This window comes from Lytechinus pictus, chromosome 1 (assembly GCF_037042905.1).
Source record: "Lytechinus pictus isolate F3 Inbred chromosome 1, Lp3.0, whole genome shotgun sequence".
Lineage (NCBI taxonomy): Eukaryota > Metazoa > Echinodermata > Echinoidea > Temnopleuroida > Toxopneustidae > Lytechinus > Lytechinus pictus.
In genome coordinates this window covers 33207736-33229288 of record NC_087245.1, presented here as the reverse complement: position 1 = coordinate 33229288, position 21553 = coordinate 33207736, and the positions used below count along the sequence as shown (strand labels likewise).

The 21553-nt window shown below is 34.2% G+C and overlaps 1 protein-coding gene across 1 annotated transcript in view; it reads left to right on the top strand.

Annotated features, from left to right (window-relative positions):
* Positions 1-11004: 11004 nt before the first annotated feature.
* The window catches only part of LOC129261203 (uncharacterized), a 66223-nt gene continuing 55674 nt past the window's right edge, over positions 11005-21553 (top strand). Inside the window, exons 1-3 of the mRNA XM_054899279.2 lie at positions 11005-11143; positions 18796-18828; positions 20604-20654. Of these exons, the coding sequence (XP_054755254.2) occupies positions 11096-11143; positions 18796-18828; positions 20604-20654 (132 nt within the window). The 5' untranslated portion in view covers positions 11005-11095. The remainder of the gene's footprint in view (positions 11144-18795; positions 18829-20603; positions 20655-21553) is intronic.

Genomic DNA, 21553 nt, shown 5'->3' with positions numbered 1-21553 from the left:
TTGTGGGTGATGGTGGCGGTCGGTAAACAGCAACCAGACTCAATAGTGATGAAGATGACGATGACTTGTTCACAACATGGACACACTCAAATGTCCTAAACTCATTCACCAAAGTGCGGGTTTGTAATTTGAGCTCAGATTTGAAGATAACTGTTATGCCTCCCCCACTTCCCATTTTACGTGGAGTGTTGATGAGCGTATATCCAGGTGGGGTACATTCACCCTTGATAACTTGATCGTCATCTTTCAGCCATGATTCTGTGATGACAAATATATCTAAATCATGTTCAAGAATGTAGTCATAGGTGACTAAAGCCTTATTTCTGAGAGAACGTGCATTCCATAAATGTACTTTTGTACCAGACTGAATGTTAGGATCGTGTCTGGGTATCCTCCTCAGATTGTTGTAATTGATGCCACACCTGGAGGTATTGTTGACAGGCAAACGAGGAGTTGTCAATACTGGGATATGCCTCTGCTTCCTTCTCCCTGCTCTTTTACCTCTGTGAAACCTTTGCCTTTTAGCAATCCCGAGAGAACATATATTCTTCCAAACGCCATCCTGAAGTCTGCACCTTGTTAGAAACTGTCTATTCTGATTGATCTCCAGTAACTTATTTCTATCATATACATGTCGATTTACCTTACATTCTGTTCTCGCTGTATCACCAGGATTGTAACACTCATCGGTGGTCGTGGTGGTATCAAAGTTCCTTGGTCCAGGGTTCAAGCTAATATCTCCTGATAACAAGAGTTGAAGCTGGAAGGTTGACGTGGCATTAGAATAATATGCTACCCGCGTTCCAAGGAACTTACTGGGTTTCAGCTGTTCTTTAAAACAGCACTTGAATACATGGTGGCCAATACAGGGCTCCACTTCATTCCTTCCCATTGTAGACACAATGAGGACAATTGCTATCAAGTTGACCAACTCCATTGTTGTGTCCAGAAGCTATTGATGAAGACAATGGAAGGTGTGGATGAGTGAACTTGAAAGCCAAAATCAAGATACATGGAGAACATGCATGTAATGGTGGTTCAGCAATGAAGACAAACTGCAAAAACTAGATCCGTGCAGATTTTCCAAAGTAGGCCATCAAACAGATCCAAACTGGTCTAGGGTGATCCTGACGATATATATTACAAACTGATATAGTAAATATAGCATTCAAACAATAATAATGTGACAAAATAAGAAGAATTCTGGAGCTCAAAAAGGGACTGCCTGTGAGGCGCCTCTACAACATAAATTTATGTTGATGTACCAGATCTAGATCTATGACAATAGAGTGACAATTAACCTTGATCTTATAGACTTTCTCATGAAATAATTGTTTGCTTCAACTACATTCTTTTACCTTTAAAATGGATATCCTTCTTTCAAAATTTGGCTTTCGTTGAGAATATGGTATTGATTTTAGAATTAGAAAGATCTGATCCCAAAAAGGTTACCACTCCGAAAGAGGTAAATTTTACAATATTTTTGTTACGTATTTTCAATGGGGGGATCATATAAATCTCCTGAACCCCTGCCTGCAAGGTCCTGAATAGATTGCTTTTGTGTGTTAATCGCAAATTAAAATTAGATCATTGAAGGATGACACCTATTAACTATGGTAACAAAATTATTTTCCTGCATGTAATATCACATGATGAAGTTTTGCCTATTCATATTAATGACAACAGATGCAAAAGACTTTGCAGCTAAATTTAAAGAACAAAGAATATATTTAGAGGCCACTCAGCATAGGAATTCAGTCACTTGGAGAAAAAAACCCAGAATTTTGCTAATACCATATTCATCCGTATTAATAGATCACTGTCTGAAACATTCAATTTGAAATTTTCTCAAATATGGTGACTTAATCTGCTAGGATAAGGTTTGTCACATCCACTTTAAGAAAAGTGTGAAAATATTGGAACAGCTCATTTATAGGACTAGTCTTGAAACCCAGAGTTTTCTTTGAAGGCCTGTGTTGATTTATTTTTCTTTATTCCCCCAATCAATAGTTATGGGAAAAATTATTAGTTCTTTTAGTATTTTCCATAGAAATGCCTTATTTTTTTAAAGAAAAAATAACAAAGCTTAAAGACCAAACTGAAATATCCTGTAAAGGATCCACTTCATCTTTGGGGTTCAGGTAAATATGCTTCAGGAAAATGAGGATTACATAAACAAACTTAGTAAGATATTGAGTTTCAAGGTATTTACTTCAAGTTCTGTTACTGATTGAAAGTTTGTCAAGATAACAAAAATGAACAGATGACCATGATAAATATTGTTCACTTGCGAGCATGTACTATTTATGATTAAGTTAAAAAGTCAATTGCTACTCAAGTACAATGTACATAGTGGATTTTTTTTTTTTTTTTTTTTGGGGGGGGGGTGTTTTGTTTTGTTTGCTGTTGATACTGCTAAGTAGTCTTTATTTAAGACCTCATAAGTCAAACCTGGGGTGCAATTCATGAAGAGATTTTGGGGTGATTTTCACTGACTTCCTGCTCTCAGCCAATCAGATGCAAGAATTTTCAGTAGCTTATAAGTTGCTGAAATTCACTGAAAGTTTTTGTGAAATGTTCCTCATGCTGCAACATCGTAGTCTTCGCCAAAAGAGTGACCCGCTACAGAGAAGATAACGTGGAGAGTTCTTCCATCAGCTGTGAATTATCGATCAAAGGTCTTCTCCGAGCTTGTCTCCTTGCTCCACCTGCTCTCTTCATAAAAGTCCCATCTGAGTTGGAGTCATGTCAAGCTCTTCCGCAGTCCTAAATCCCAAATCGCAGAGTCACTTTGACGTCATGCTCAAGGTCAAGTCCAAGAGCGTGTGACCCTCATATCTTGGGTCTCTAAATAGAGCAGGAGGGTATAGACTAAACATCCATTGTTTTCTCCTTTTTTTTGCATTCTTGAGAACATTCATGATCTCAACTGAACGCAAGGTATTGGTCTAGAGGTTTTGCATCTGTGACTATATGATTTCGAGTCACAGTTCAAAGGTTCAATGCTCAATATGAATGAAGCAAAACAATATTTATACTCTAAACCACAAAGCCTTTACAATTAATACATTGTTTATTGGAGTATAGTAATCTCATATTAAAGCATAGAGAAATTACAAAATTCAGCAGTCAATCAGTTAAAACGATAATGTAAAAACAAATACATACATATATATATATATATATATATATATATATATATATATATATATATATATATTTATATATATATTATATTTGAAAAAAATAAATCTTTTTTAAAATTTAAAATATATTTTATGATTTCATATTGATCCAAACTTGTAATTTTCAAAAGGAGAAAAAAATGCTGCTTATTACATAATACCTTCTTCAATATATTTTATTTCCCTTCTTTTAAAAGTTGTCTCCCTTCCAATGTACTGTATGTAGAATGTTCACTTCTGATAGTTCCTAAAACTTATGGAAAATATTTGAAAAATATGAAAAATGTACATTAAATATTTCTATTCTTTCTGATAAAAATAGTTTGAAATTTTCAGTGTTAGATGCTCATTTTAAATGTCTTATCAACAATTTAATTTGCACTTGTAGTTTTTCTTTCAACTGCTACTGTCAAACTCTAGGTCAAGCCATACTATAAACAGACTTTTAACATTTTAGCGTCACCTTGCGCTTTAGGGCTTACCCGTGACGATTCTACTTCTATTTCAAGTTCCACGGATGCTTTAAACAGGGTCATTGCCCAACTTGAATGGGCTTAAGTGTGAACAAAAGAAATTAAATCTTCTTACGCACGTGCTAACTCTAGTGCCATCTCTCTCTTTTACACCCTCTGGTCTAACCTGTCAAAGGACATGTTCAATCTATTTTTAAAGCTATAATTAAAAACGTGAATCACAAAACAAAACGCTTTCTACCTATTTCCAAGCCCACCCACTAACTACTCATCTTTTTTTGGTGAGTTTGACTCACAAAGTCAAAGTCAACAAGGAATATTTTGCAATATACCGCAATGCACGACTAAAACGCGAGTCAAAAAAAGTCTGTAGTAGATTCATTATCATTAAGATCTCTGTTACGTTCAGTCTATGTTCAAGCGATCTTTTTCCTTCATTGATTCAGCAATATTGCCTTATATACTAAACATACCATTGTCAGCATTTCATGTTTGAATTTTGAAAGATTTTATATTGGTGAAAAATTGCTTGAACACAACCATGGGAAGAGATCTTTGAAACCATGTGGTAAAATTGTGTCGATTGAACGAAGCCTATAATACACTTGTAGAACAGTGCTCTCACATTCATAAGATAGGGCTAACCATATGGCAATTTGGAAACTACTCTTCGCTCCACTTGGTCATTTTTAGTGAGATTTTAAGTCGGAAATGGAAGCAATATCATTTTCTCACTATTCTGCAGCTTGGGTAATATCGAATTTCATCCATTAATATAAATAGGACTTAATCGTTTTTCCTTTTTTCATGAATTGTATGATTTTGAGGTAGTTTCTTTGTTGGCAATAGTCCTAATCATAGAGATTTTAAACCAATATCTGAATTGAGAAGTGATAAAAACTGACCATCGAAGATTTCTTTTCAACCTCACAGAAATCTGTATTTTATTATTTTATTTATTTATATATTTGTTTGTTTATTTATTTATTTATTTATTTATTTGTTGATTCTTTTGGGAAGTAAGATCTTAAAACCATTTTTATACTGATTTTTACAGAAGTGGAGAAATATTTCCTTATCTCGTTTGATATGTAATTTTCCTCTTGGCTGTTAGAAATTAATGTTTATAATGTAATTTATGCAGTTTGCCATTTATATCATGAAAAGTCCACACAGTCTCTCCTATTCTAAAGAAAAATAATGTTTCTTTGGATTTCAAAGATACCATAGGTTGAAACAAGACGCAAGTGATACAGCATGCCATCAATGACGGAACTGATTCTCATTATGATAAGGAATTAAATGACAACATAACTGGAACTTCTACTCCATCATTTGGACCACCCATTGACTAAATGTACTGTCTATAAATAATAGTAGTAATAATCCACGATATATAGCACTTAATACATCAGAACGACGTCTCTAAGTAATTTATACATATATTACAACCCCGGTCATCAGATCCTTGAATGCCCGCACACAGTGTATGCACACTCTCCACTCCCTGGGGAACATTCCAACAAGAGTTGTACGACTTGATTGTTAGGCGTACTATACATAGGCTTTCACATCTTACTGGGTAACCAAACTCTGCCACTCTCCACCTGGGTGGAGAGTGGCAGAGTGTGAATTGACGCGTTGCCAAGGGATGCTCGGCCAGGGTTCTGTTCTGATTACAAGCCGAGAGTCAGAACCGCTCCACCTCGACACTTCCAACCAACAACTAATAAATATAAAATTATGAAAAATGTTGCTTAGGATAAGTTGATCCAATTCTTCTTGAAATCAGATGTACCATATGATGAAGCATGATGAATATATTTCTCTCTTTTTTATTGCATAGTTTATTTTCAAAATAGTTTTTGATATAGGCCCTTCAATTTTTTTCCAGATATTGGATTGAAAATTATTTAAATGTAATCATGAAGTTAGTAATATGTAACATTTCCTTTTCTGTTATTTTCTGTTAGATTAAAAAAAAATACTTAAGTAAATGTGTATTCTCAAAATACTGTAGGTTTACATGTTTTTTAGTTTTGATAAACCAATACACATTTAAAGCTTGTTTTCATTGCTGTAAATATTAATGTAACAAGTGACACGGTTTGTACAACATTGTTATTAATGCCAATGAATTAACAAAAACCACAGAAGAGTAATCTAATTTGTAGCTTCCCACATGTCTGTCTGTAGGTGTCAGAATTTAGCTGTATTATTTGTTATCAATAAATACAGACCATTTCAAATATTATTTGAATGTTGTTTACTTGGTGTATAAGTAAATATTTTTTTCTCATACTGACATATTATGAACAATGTATTAATTATATTTATAAACTATACTGTAATTAATGTTGCAAATTAGATGCGTACCCTACACAACTTCTAGCTTAAATTTGATCATGAACTAATTCAAATATTTTTTATCTATTCAATATTCCGATGTTGACAAATCAGATATAAAGTCATCCCTCTAATTTTGAAATAGGAATATTGATATGAGATGTGATTATAACATGGGAGGTAGTAGCATGATTGAATTGGCTCTGTGTGCTAGATAGTACGGAACTGACGAGGGAGCCGCTGCGTTTGCCTGTGTGTAGAAGCCATTGCTATGGGAGGAATGCTAGGTCAGGGGACAGGGCTCTCCCTTATATGTCAATGTTTATTGTCCTCTTGGTCTGCTGCAACTTCTAGTCTACCATTGCAGACAGTTTAGCCCAGATGTTCTCCTTTTTATAAATTATTCCTGGAAAGAAAGAATAAGTATCATTGCAGTGATGGGAATATGCGTATGCTGATGCTGATGTTACATGAAAACAAAGATTGAAATCGCGTGTTGTTTCCAACAAGATTTGAACTTGGACATGCTAGATATTGATCACCTGTCATACTGGTAGCTAGCTTGCTGGTTGTAAGAGCTCAGTCTGAGCATCAAGACTAGGTGATTATGAGTTATCATATATGCTGTTTTCATGCATTGCATTCAAATTATAGTATAATAACAATGACAAGTGGCGGAAAATGTTGATGATTATAAAAGGAATTGAGAAAATCCAAAAGTTTAACAAGAGCTCTGTAAAAACAAGATATATAAAAGGCACACCTCAAGTCAGCCTACAATATTTTATCTACAAATACCATGCAAGTTCAATTATCCATTGGTCAATAAAGTTCATTGCAAAATAAGAGTTTGCCATTCATTTTATATCAGTTTATCACGAAGTATAAGAGCACTTCCAGAATTATTAATACTTACGTTAGTTATGTACACACTTCTAAAGTCATTCGAGTTCGATCACCTTTCAGCAATATTACGCATGCAGTAATTGATTGTTTAAAGGGCAGTTCAACTCTTATAATGATATTGTTTTGATGTGTATTAGAAATTCATCATGGTGAACAGAATGGGACAGTATTGGAAATCAATTGAACGATATATTTATATTTTGCATCATTTCAAGCAGGTTCATAAGTGCATGCTCTGTGTAGATTAGTAGCAAAGTCTTTATTTTCAAAATAACTTATTTATCATTCAAAAAGAAATTCCCTATATCTTATTTACAATTTCAATAATTTACAATAAGATAAGATTACCCTACATTTTCCATTGCCAAGAGATTAGAATTGAAGCTCAATTTGGGCTTTTGAGATTATCCTCTTAACCAGCTACTAATCCTATTAGCCAAGAGCCAAGTTACAAATAAGTTCAACTAATCCTAAATACATTTCCAGGGTGGCACACAGTGTCAGATTGATTGGTGTGTTGCAGGGGAGAAAGAGGGAGGGGGCAGTTGTTGGGTTCAAACATTTAGTAAGTAATAGACATCAAAAGTAACTTATTTGTAAATGTCTAATTTTGGTAGAGGGATTCAAATTCATATCTCCATTTATATATGCATTTATAATTTGATTTGTGAGGTTCATACACATAGTAAGTAATATTCATAAAAACCTATTTGCACAGTTATAATTTAAGTGTATAATTGATAGCTTCTAGTATTAAGGGTAAAGATTTAAATCTTTTGGGGCAGAGTATTATTTAAGAAAAATTGAAACAGCTTAAATGAATGCATAGTTTGATGGTTTTATTTGTATTTTTTGCAGAATTTAAAGAGACTGGATGACTGGAATTACAAAACTGTACCCAGAGCCAATAACTGATATACTCTCGTCAATAACTGATATTTTCTGATCTGGATAAAACACATTCTTTAAAAAAAACGAAAAAGATATTTGTAGGTTGGAGTCACACATTTTCCACTTCCAGTTCATAGAAATCACAAGAGAAATTTATGGATTTATAAATAATACTTCTCTGAAAGAAGTGCCATTTCTCATCTTCTGAATAACAATTATGATGTTATGTAGGTTGTGTGGAAAGAAGAGCTAAAGAATAGCTCCAATTCAAAACATATTTATTTGTGAAAACAGGAAGAAAAATACAAGATTGACAGGATTTAAACTATTGATTTCTGACATGCTGCAATTCATATAATCTAGAACAAACAAATCCCATGCTCACTAATGCATGTCATGATGGATGTATCGATGACAAATTATTTGTTTGTTTATTTCTGTCTCTGTGCATGGAGCCTGAATAGGGACATAGTGTGTTCACACCTACTGGATCAGGAGAATATCTGACAATTATGAGAATTAGTTCAGGGGGTCATTTCATATAAAGCTCTAAAATTGTTGGTTACACATGACTTTTGAATGACTGGTGATCCTTTCGAGATACCTCTAATTTCTCCTGCTTTTATATGATTTGAGTGAATTTTCTCTAAAGTACCTTTCAAATTTCATCAAAATATTGAAATTTCCATGCAGATTATTGTTCAAGATAGAATTATGAATCTAAAAAGCTTATATTTCAACTGTAGTTGAATGACTGAACCTATGATTAGCACCCAAGTAAGTACCACCAGTCATTTGTAAAGTCTTTTGTAAAAGTAGTTTGTAAACTGGTGCATAACCTATGAACAGGTTTTATTAAACAAAACCCTGGTCTCAATTGTGAAGATGTATTTCACAGTTTCCCCACCTGCTTAAACTATATTGTCAATTTGAGTGTGCAGAAGGATTTAGGCCTATGTATTTCTGTATACTTGGGATGCACATTTTTCTTGCGTCCATCAAAAATTATATACATGTAATTTATGTTTACACTACAAATTTCCTGGGGAGTTACATAAAAGTTTCATTATCTGACAGTAACCATAGTTACAGTCAGAGACCTGTGCTTATGAGCCAATAGAAACCAAGGAAATATTGCAGACTTGACAACTTTCCAGCTGATAAATGTTGACCTGGCATCCCTTGACAATTCCCTGTGAAAGTTTTCATAGGTTTAGGGAGTACCTGCTAATTTTTCAGTATTTTCTGTCAGGTTATATTACAGGTACTTTGCTTTCATTTTGTTATAAAGGCTGGTATTTTACTGGCTGAGATTAACCAGGGTGTGTTTCTCCAAGAGTTACTGTGACTTAAGAGTTGGACTTAAATTTTAGTCGCTTGCAGTATAAAATGCATCATTGCATTAGTCAAATGATGCTCGAAGGACGCGCGCTAGTAACTGCACATTAGTCAATGAGATTGTGTGTTCTGATATACTGTGCAGGTCAGCACTAAGCATGACACTTACATCTTTGTGTAATGCCCCAATGTATCTTTTCTAGGATGGCAAGTGTGAAATCACCTCAATGATATTGTATACAGTGAGTTGATTCACCTTGGAGAAGAGATTACAGAAGGAAGGCTTGAAAAAAGACCAGACAATTGTTTCTTTAAATTCCGTGTTTTGAAAGATAATTTGGCTATACTCAGGGATGCATGAATCCTGTGATCAATGCATTGGTTATTCTTTAGTTCCATAATTGACTTTTAATTGATTTATTCAATTTTTTAAAGATTCTATGTTCTATGAGTTGGCGCAAAATAAAAGTCCCTTTAGACCTCCCCCACCTTCCCTTTTTGGAGTGAGCAGTTCCTCATGTTGCTTTGTTGATGCATTATATCTGATGCTGTATTAAGAAAGAAATGTAATGAATTGAAAACGGTGAAGATAAAGCTAATGAATAAAATTGAAAATTGAAATTGATATAGAGTTTTAAAAAAAAATATCAGAGTGTAATTTTGAAAATTAAATGGTGATGAGTAAATTAAGATGTAGGACGTATATTATAGGTCCTACATAAGAAGGGAATATAGGCTATTTGTTAAATGTGAGAAAGAAAGATAACTCCTCCGTAAATCCTTCATTGTCTGCTAATCAAGCAAGATTGTCTCTGAAATTGTGGAGGTGTAATCTGAAGAAAGAAAAAGAAAGATCACTCTAGCCTATGGTCATTGACACTCTTGACCACAACACACCTGGATGACCTGCTGCCAACTACCAGTATTCTTTTTACCCCTCTCTCTCTCTCTCTTTTGTTACACCCCAATAAATAGTAGGCAAAAACAGTGTCACATTCTTCTGCCATTATGAAACCTCATTGGACTGTGAAATACAGGAAATTACGTAGAGAATACTTGTGATTTATTCCATGGCGAAATTGAGAAAAAAGGAGGTAGTGCTTATTGATCTACTTATTTAGAGAAGTACTTTGTAATTAGTCTTCATTGCTCTGCGGTTAACAAGTTCCATTGCCGGAAGTAGAAATATTGACCATTTTGTCAGAAGTTGAGAAATATATTTCCTATCTGTGCTACTTTTCTTTTGTAAGCAATAGCAGTGATAATATGATGAGTGGTTAAGGTTGAAAAAGTTAAAATAACTTGAGTTTTTAGCTGTTTTTATACAGCTCTTCAACAAGTCTGTGGATAAACATACTGGATTTATCACATGGAGTAGTACACAAAAATCTTGTTTTTACTAAAGGAAATGATTTTTTGGAATGTGGTCGCTGGAGAACATTATCTATCTCTGACGAGACATTGCCTGAGCACCATCTATTGCTATTGATGTCGGCCATATACCAGGGCACTTTGAGTCTACCACCGTTATTGATTTTTTGAAAATAGAAGGAATCTTGCTCCCATTTAAAATCCATCTCTCCTATGATTTCAGCAATCAGTTTCATATCACACTGTATAGTCTGAGAAAACACAAGGAAATCAATTATTCTCTATTTGCATTTGATCTCTTCTCTAACTCTTGGTATTCCTTACTCTCTCTGTGTATCTGTTGGTCTGTATCTCAATCTTCTCGTCCATATTTCAATCTTCTGTATTATTTCTCATTTAATCTATTTCCTATGAAATAGTCCATGTAGTCATTTGTGCTAGCTCTCTCTCTCTCTCCCTCATCTCTCTATCTTTCTCCTCTCCTCTTCCTCCATCTCTCCTGGAGAAGCTGATATTTTTCCAATTCGATAATGAGATCTGAAACTACCTTATCAGATTTTAAGAGAATTTGATTAAACTGCTAACATGGCTAAAGAAGTGAAACATCTTGCATGGAAACTCAACTGCTACAAGGTAAATGATTCAAAGTGCATTTCAATTTTCCTGTATATTTTCATTTATATCTTCTAAAACCGCCTTTGAAATTGTTTGTAACTTCAGAATTGTACCTTGCTTGGGTCCATTTCTACTAGTACAGTGATTCTAACACAGCCAAGCTGTTAACACACGTTATTCCAGCAGTAATCCCACCAAATCCATGTTATGAAACTTGAAATGAAAACTCCATCAAAACTTGGCAACACAGTTGTCATGGCGACTGCATTTCAGGCACATAAGGACTTGACAGGGAATTTGACCCCGCGACCCCAAGATGCCTGTGTAGGGGGTCGAAAGTAACACCAATGCCAAGGGCGAAAGAGGGGGGCTGCCACGAAATCTGGGTCAGACCAAATTAGAAAAATAAAGGTCGCTGGAGTTATGGATGCGGTTTGATGTTCGGGGGAATACTACTTGTAGTTTTTATTTGTACAGCAGAATATAGTTAACTTTTTGAGGACTGGTTTCATTCCTTTAGATGGTAGGTATGGAATGTCTAATAATGGCTATGTGGAATAGAGGGATTTGACTCATAAAGTGTGACAGATTACTATTCTCAGTTCTTATGCTTCTTCTTGTCTTATCTTTAGTTTTTATGCTCCTTGTTTTATCAATTATCAAAGACTTGCACCATGTTTGTATACATATTGGATTCTTAGTATATTGTAGCTTATCCTCTTATTTCCAGCAATAACTTTCTAATGGAATAATAATATAGTTCAAATGAAGATCGGAAATTGTGTTGCCATGGTAACAACATATTATAGGCCCCAAATGAGGTAAAAATCTATGGGTTCGACTTACTTGTTTTCAACCAATTCTCATGAAACTTGGCTCACACATTGTTCTCGAAGTAAAGATGTAGGCCTACAGGACATATTTTTGCAAGTGTGGAAAATTGTGTTGCCATGGTAACAATATATCAAAAATTCGGCAAAGTCTTGCTGTTCACACTACTTCATCAATATTTAACCAATTGTCATGATATTTTGCTCACACAGGTCTTGGGGTAAAAATGGGCAAGACATATTTTTTTCCCATGTATTGGAAACGGTTGCCATGGTAACGGTGTAGGGCATGGGTATTAATCACCTATAGTAATAGTACTAGTTGCTTCTTATAAAGTGAATTTCATATAAAAAAGAAAGAGAAAAAAGTAGCAATTTTGTATGAAAAAGAAAAGCGTTATCCATATTGAATCCAGCATGGACTATCCAAACAGATCATTAATCGTAGTAAGCAATATAAAACATACATCTGTCACCTAAGTAGAGAAGCTATCACAAATCTAATTTCTAATATTAACATTTGAAGAAAAAAAAGACATTGTTATCAGTCAATCATTACGTTTGATTGAATAGATATACTGAAGCATAATGGGAATAAAGACTTCATGAAAACATTTTTCTTTCATCAAACATTTACTCCATTTTGATGAATGGTGTTACGTCAACCATAAAATTGTATATTGACTCTGTGTTTCTGATACAGAGAGTATTCAGTGAAGCAAACTTCAAATCTTTGTTCAGTAAATCTTTTGAAAATAAAACAACAAAGGGAAACTTGACACCAAATGTTCTTTGAAATCGGCTACTTTGAATGTAACAGTGTATTTTCTTTAGGTCTTGATTTATATTCAAATTTTTTGCCCTTGTATCCAAAAAGCAATTGATTGAATTTAATTTTTGACACCATGACAGTACAATATATACAAGGTATCAGTGAAAATGTTTCAGGCTCTGAAAGCTTTTAAGATTATTTACATTTTACAGTAAAAAAATATATATATTGAGAAAAATGTGTTAATCTCCAAATATGACCTCATGATAAGCGATGCTTTACATGTTTCCTCATGTCTTTAATGTCTCTCCTAGTGTTTGATGATATAATTGAAGCAGCTCTATGGTAGAAAATCATTATTTTGTCTGGTATAGATCTAATTCTCTCTTTTTACCTCTGTTGAATTTGTCCATTAAAAGTGTGGTGATATCAATCCTCTGAACAGCAGAAAAACAGTTTGAGTGTTCTATATTTGAGATCTCCCTACAGAGACTACTGGTATGGCCAGCTGTCAGTGTTAATATTCATAGACATCAAAGTAGAAATATATGATTGCATAATATACACAAATGACCTGCAGATTTATAAAACCTAGAATCATTGCTTTCATTTAGATAATCAGTTTGAAAAAAAAAAGTCAATGAAAAATGTAAGTGGCTGATATACTTACTTGCATTATACATGCACACTATACAAGTGATTTATGTTAATAATATGGGCCAAGTACTTCTTTATAATATCTGTCCTCGTTCTTATTTTCATTAGTTTTGCCAATGGAGTGTTTATGGCTCTATTAAAAGTGAAAATGTGTACAATTTCCCATGTAGATGATAATCAAATTTGGATCATACCTATATTCTTTGTGAAAATAAGAAACATTCAAATTTGGAACTTACAAAATATTAGGATTGAGATGCAATAATTCTACCCTTCACAGATGTTAGAATTACTTGTTTGTATTCACACAACCTGGGGAGTGTTTCATGAAAAGTTTTCCCAGTGATTTAGACTGACTAATTAGCCAATCAGATGCAAGGATTTCTAGTAGCTTATAACAATAGTGAGTGAAAATGAATGACTATTAGTTTTATGAAAGGTTCCCCAAGGTAGTCTTCTTAAGAGAGGAGTCTTAAAGTTTTCATGTGAACAGGGTCAAAAACACCAATCCAGCTCTGTAGCAGCCAAGCAGAGCAGACTGTAATGTATATTTTGCCATGACACTGGAATAACTTGTGACAGCTTAGCGCCAGGAGCTGCCGCAAGCTTTCATATTTAGCATGCCCTAACCCAGCGTGGTGCGAGCAATTGTGGAAACCGACTATTTTATTGGAATTTCCAAACCCATATCTCGGCTGCTGTGCGTAAGGATGTCCCCAGAAGAATGAATATCTTTACTAGGAAATATTTTTTTGGCCAAAGTAGCTCACCTAATTTGGTAAGTCAGTGTGGTGTATTTTTAGAAGCAGGAGGTGAGAAGATGATATTTTCTTGGTTGATGTTGTTATGAGTTGTGAGGTTTGTCACATTCTTATCATTTTTTCTTTTGAGTTTAACAAATATTGTTGTTGGTTGGTGTGCACTGCCTCATTGTTGGGTGGCACCAATGAAGATGTCTTGCTTGAGCAATTGTAGATATCACATAACATATCCATTTTTATGAAGAAGCTGACAATGATAATGGTGTTGGCAATATTCTCACAACATGTAACCATAGTTAATTGTTATGAAGAAATTCACCTTCAGTGGTCTTTGCCAATCAGATGGACCATTTCAAGGAAAATTTTATTGGAATACTCCACAGGGAGTGGAGCATGTGCATACACGTTGTGCGGTCAAACCAGAATCCAATAAGCAGGGTTCTGGATTCTCAAACTTTTGTGTTAATCCTGCTTATATAGATAGGATATATAAACTATCATTGTCCTCATTTTATTTTTTTACTGATAATCCATTACTAATCTCTTAGCAACAAGCTCGATAACTTATCCCTTGCCGACAAGATCAATAAAAGGAATATTATGACAGAAAATGAATATAATATGTTCTTCATTAATGTGCCTTTAACCTTCTGGTGTAGAGTGTCAACGGAAGTCAAATATCAGATTACACTACACATAAATGATATATGTTTCATATGACAAATTACATTTTTTTCTTCAATCATGTCGATGGTTGAAAATCTTGAAATATGAACTTTCATTTTCAGTGTAATATTATTGACAGATATCAATAAATTCAAGTATGTAAATAAAGTTTTAAAGTTTATTTTGGTTTGTCATATAAATAGCTTTTGCATCTCAGTGATGAGTAGAAAATGAAGAAAAAGGCCCCAAGTAGAAGAGGCCCTCACAAATCTAGATTCTATAGTCATCTGTCACATGACTAACAGACTAAGCACACATTTATTTATCATCTCCAAATGTTATTCTTTAAATTCTTATATGATAGCAACCTTTTTGTCTATGGGCTGTTTTAAATTGACACTTTTGTTACTCTAGCCATATTGTCACATTCAATCTCTTTTCGTCTGTCTTAACAATAAATGTCTTTCAAAATGCAAAAAAAACCTGACAGATGTTTCAGTAGAACTGCTGTCAAAAAAGTTTCAATAAACCAGCAAAGATCTCAATTGAAATTCATCAACAGACCTTCAATTGGTTAGGTTGTGCATTGCTACATTCCAAGAATGACCTTATCTTGTTAAGTTTGTTGGTCAAAGTCTCAAACTGTCTCGTAAAACAATCATTTTGTGCGTTTCTCATTTCCATTCGATTGGTGATTTTTGTGATTATATAGCTCTTAGACTGTTTACTATTTCCAGTGATGCCTTTGCTGTTATCAGAATTAATTTCATTGCTTTAGAACTACTGTATTAGAATAAGGTGGAAAATAATGACCCCAATACAGTTGGCATTTTTTTTATTCTTGATACACTATGCATTTACGACTATTATTTCTTCATCATTCATACTTCAAACAGTTTTTTAGAGCGTAGATGAAAATCAAGTTTGGGATTGTACTGACTGGCACTGCATCATATGTCTAGCCTAAGCCCGCACAAGCATACATTAAATGCACACTTAAGTGTAAGTTATATGCACAATGCGGGTTTTTTTTCCTGAAGTGTTGAATTTTTTTCTTCTTTCTACAGAACTTTATACAGGTCTGTGACTAGATATTTTTTAACATTACAAATCTTTAAAAATATTGATTGGGTCAATCTTGTTCATTAGCTCTACAGTTCAAATACAGATTAATCTGCATAATCTCATAGGACCAGAGACATATTTTCTACTTAGAAGAGGCATAGAACATTTATATTTTCATCTGGTTTGAAAAATTGCTAAGACATTTGTAATTATTTGACTTATAGAAAGTCACTAAAATGCAGACTGAAGTGTCACTGCCAAAAGAAAGATATTGTCAAGCTCTTTGATTTTATCTTGTTCTTGCACATTTTGCCTTTGGAATTCTTTTAGTTTAAAAGTTCTAAGAGTTTCACTCTCTATTCCATCATTTAGAAGCTTCTTCCAGTATTTCAGAACTCAGAGAAATCATCAATTTATTAAAGACAAATATGTCATGATAAGTAAGCAGCCTTCCTCTTAACTCATTAAACTCTGAAGAAATAAAATCAGTAGTAAAATCTTGGTACCTCCAGAAATAATCCAGACTTCAGAAAGACTTCCTTGGTGTAACTGCCCAAACTTTAACCCATTCTTAGGAAATATTTGAAAGTTGTCAGGAAGTTCTTCATCATAGGGAATTAAAGCTAGATCATCGATGTATCTCCTTAACAATGACACGGCTTGCTATTCTTTGTGGCTATTTATAATTTCCGATGATTGCCTGATGATGAGGACATCATACAGGAATTTCACTTTCATTCTTGAAGGTCAAAGTCTATTGACTATGGCTGGCTTTACAAGACAGGGGATGAACTTGAGCTTTTCTTGAGCTTTTCTTGTACTTCTCTTATTTCAATTTTCTGTTCTGCAGTCACCATTGTATAGTCGTTTTATGTAAATTTGATTGTTATATGTTTTATATTGCAGGGGCCGCGGAAGGGGGGGGGGCTTCAGCCTCCCCCCACTATTTTCCAAAACCGTATACAAAAACGTAAAAATGACCATTATGATTGTGATTTTTGCATGGTCAGCCCCCCCCCCACTTTGAAAACCGTTCCGCAGCCCCTGTATTGTGTATCTAATTATTTTATTAGTCCTGTACTTCGTCCTAAAAAACAAGTAACCTGGACTTATTTTTATTGTTTGTAACTTCCCTCTATTTTGTTTTGAAGAAAGGTGATATTTAAAAGATATTTGTCATTCGTTCATGCAATAAACTCTCTGCATGATTGGAGTTGTACTCAAACTTGGGTAATTTTCTAGACCATGCCATAACTTCCTTTCTTTGTGATGTAGTCTACTCGCCTACAATCCTAATGTCCTTGTGGTTAATGACGTCAAACTCATAACAAGGCCAAGGTTCCTCTTCCTGTTATCTTATATAATAAAATGATGTTAAATATCAAATTAATGTTCCATTATTCGCATTGTTCCTTTGGATGCCTGACAAAGAGATTTTTCCCAAATCATGTCAGACTGACTTTTAGTAGATGCAAACCTAAGGCCAAAGTTTATAGTATGTCTCATTTTGTTTGTAGTAATGAGTCCTTCTGTTCTACAATGTTTAAACAGCTTATGAAAACTTATTGTCAAACTGTTAAATTTGAGCATTTTAGCAATGTGAATATTTTTTCACACAGTTCACTATGTGAACACACTGAATATTCACACTTTAGAGGTGTACTTTGTGGTGAATTTTCTTCACACTTTTATATTTGAGCATTTTAACAGTGTGATTCACATTTTTACAAAGAACACACTCTGATTGTTCACACTGCTGAGGTGGGCACAGTGTGGAATTGTCTTCACACTGTTATTTTCAAGCATTTTAAGCATTACATTTCTAAACAAAGTCTACAATGTGAACACACTGTGAAGACTTACACTGCTGTGGTTTCCAGTATGGGATTGTCTTAACATTGTTTGATTGATCCTTTTAAGAGTGTACATCACACTTCACAGGGTCAACTAAGTGAACACACTGTGAACTCTCACACTGCTTAGGTGGCCACAGTGTGGAATAATGTCTTCACACTGTTATATTTCAGCATTTTAACAGTGTGAATTACATTTCTAAACATAGTCCACAATGTGGATGCACTGTGAACACTCACACTGCTGTGGTGGCCACAGTATGAAATTATCTTAGCACTGTTTGATTTGATCTGTTTAACAGTGTGAATCACATTTTCACAAAGTCCACAATGTGAACACACCTCGAACGCTCACACTACTGGGGTGGCCACAGAGTGAATTACAATTTTAACAAAGTCCACAATGTGAACACACCATGAACGCTCACAGTGCTGAGGTGGCCACAATGTGGAATTGTCTTGACACTGTTTGATTTGATCTGTTTGACTGTGTGAATCACATTTTTATAAAGTCTACAATGTAAACACACCATGAACGCTCACAGTGCTGAGATGGCCACAGTGTCGAAGTGTCTTCATACTGTTAGATTTAAGCATTTTAACAGTGTGGATCATTTTTCCACTCCCCTAAGTGAGCAAGACTGTGAACACTCCTACTGTGAAGTGTCTACAGTGGGGATTTTTTTACACTGCTAAATTGTTTGAATCACAACTGTAAACAGTCCACTCTGAACACACTGCGTTCTTTATATCAGAGTTATGGCTCTCAACAAATTCAACTAAATTATTTTAATCATTAAACAAATTATCCAATAGGTGAACAATTAAAAATGCTCATAAACATCTCCAAGCTTCCTCATTGGGAGTTTTACTTTTGCTCTTGTTTTTTTAAGTTCAAATTCGATGGGATCACGAAGTCTTAGAATTCCAGGTGTTTTTAAACAAAAAATGAGCATCAATAAGTCTTGAATGTGAAATTACAATTAATGTTTAATATAGCCTGTCTAATTTTATGTTAATTTATCTAGTATTCTTAATTTTCTATCTCTTTCTCATTTAACTTCAGGTTATGACAACATGTCTACCTCAGTCCCCAACGGTAAGTCACCAATATCTTAAATTTTCAATCAAATTTATTCCACTTTCTCCCTTTTTAGCATCTAAAATATACATGTATATAATGAAAATGTCAAATGATACAAATTTTCACCTTTTATGATCTTAGGTCTGATCATATGAAGTTCTATAACCATATTACAACACCTGTTTGTATAATTTCTCTGTGTATTAAGTATCATATTATTAAAACGAATGACACTTCCAATCTAAAACATCTGCTATGTAGTGGAATCAGGGATTGGTTGTCAATTAGTTTGAGAAACCAGCATAGGATGAAATAGGCCTTAAGAGAATGTTCTTCATGAATTTTAGTTTGCTTCATTCGGGGAACTTCTGTAAAATATACATTTATTTTTAAATGGAACATAATAAAAAAAGAATAGAAGGAAAATTGTATGCAAAAAAGAGAAAGTTATCATAAATAATCAAACAAATTCATACTTGTATCCCTATAAAGTGATGTTCAATGAATCTTTGTTTTGAATTTTTAATGAAAATAAAAGCACATTTCTTTAAATGTTTCTGATGGTAGCCAAAACAGATGGATTAAGAAGAAACATATCATGATGTAAAAATCAAGGAGGAAATTGAAAATTTGTGATATTTTAAGAACTGGAGAAATTAGAATGGAAGGTGGCAGAATACATGCCAAAGAGAGAAGAACTCTTTGTAATTAAATTACATGTTCAACAATTAATTCCTTTTTCTGATGCTACAAAAAACTTCAGTTTCATGTACCTATTCTTATATTCAAACCTTACTTTAATTGTTCAAGGTTTCATTGACATCTACCTATTCCTCGAACTATCAAATTCTACCGAACTACACGTACTACGATAATGATTTCTGCTTCTTATGTAGGATAATATCTTGTGTGGTCAGATTTTATTAAATCTGTCCTCGTCCAAGAGCAGATGTCCATGTTATGGACCATTTATTGAAATTGGCAGTTGCGAGCTGAGATCTCTTGAGAAATATATGCCATTTGGGTAATAGAAAATTCAAACTACCGTTCATTGGGCTTCACATTCAAAAGTATTATACAGCGTGAAGCTCAATTGCAGTCTTAGGGGGTGGTGCAAGAAAACATTTGAAATCAATTGCAAATATTAATGCAGATTTACAATTAATTAATAGTCTGCTTTTATATAGCGCTTAATACATTGGAGCGACGTGTCTAAGCGCTTTACAGATATATTATTACCCCAGTCATCAGATTCAATCAGTCATTCCCGCACACAATGTGTGCACATCCTCCACTCCCTGGGGAGTATTCCAGTCAGTCGCCAGTGAGGCGCACACAGTACTGGACAAGCCACAATGACTTTCACATCCACCCGGGTACCCATTTAGCACCTGGGTCGAGAGTGGCGAAGTGTGGATTAACACCTTGCCAAAGGGTGCCAGACCGTGGTGGGATTCGAACACATGACCCTCTGTTTACAAGGCGAGAGTCAGAACCACTACACCACGGATCCTCCATGATATATTGATATATGAATACTTTTATTTTCACTGCGTGTTACAAGAACCAGACCAACAATCAAGTACAGTGCAAATTTGCAATTAATTGCAAACTTATCATTGATTTTAAGACCCAAAATGTGCTTGAAATTAATTGGAGGTTTAAATTCTTGCAATAGTGTCTGTGGTATTAAGCAATTTAAGGGGATGATGTGTGTTATTATATTATGATTATTTTTATTATTATTAATTTGGATATATGTTAATCAGTTCTTTTGAAAATCCTCACAGACCAATGAGAAGTTTAAGCACGGGTCTCCTAAATCTCCAAGGTCCCCCAGGGTAGGTCTGTTGTATCATGCACCCCTCCCACAAATCCATCGTCATCTTAGGCTCCATCTTCATAATCATGATTTTAATATTCCCATCTTCATTAGATTAACTGGTCAAAGCCATTTCATTTTGCAGTGAGATAATAACAAACAGGGGAATCATTTTGAAGATATTTGATTTGTGTTTTTTTTTATTAAAAAATGTTATTCTTACAAATACACACCAGAATTTGTTTGATCATGACTATGTTTCCAATGTTTCATATATGTGGAAGACAACTGGAAAATACATTATGGAACAAATGTTGTGTAGATATTATAAATTAGCCAAAATGAATACTTTCAGAATACTTCTCTGTTGTTTTGAGTTGTGAATGGAATCAGGCATGCTATCTCCATTGTTTTTTTGTAATCATGCCACTTTAGCCTGTCTTCCAGGCAACAAGAAACTTTGCCCTTCTCATTCACATGTTGAATCTGGAGTTTGGTCTTTGTAGACTAACTTTTGTCAGGTGGAAAGGGCCCTCTAACATCAATGTTAATGATTAATGTTCACAACAGAGTTTGGCTCTATAAATGTATGGGAGGCCTATAGACTATAATAACAAAGGAGCTGGTAACACCTTGCAACTACACCTAAGATTTTGTATATTTATGTATGTTTTATGTCTCAAGACCCAGATATAAATAGTCTATTCCACCTGGCTTAAGTTGAACACTTTTGTCAAGAATGGGAAATTTAGCGTTGCATGGAAGTGAGGTTATTTCCACAATATTTCTAACATATTTTAGAGCCTTGTCCAAAGCAGACAATTTAAACTTTTTAAAACTGAAAAACCAAATGAAGAAAAAAGAGTTTATTTTGTGAGGAAACCTTAAAGGGGAATGAAATCTTTGGAATAAGTAGGC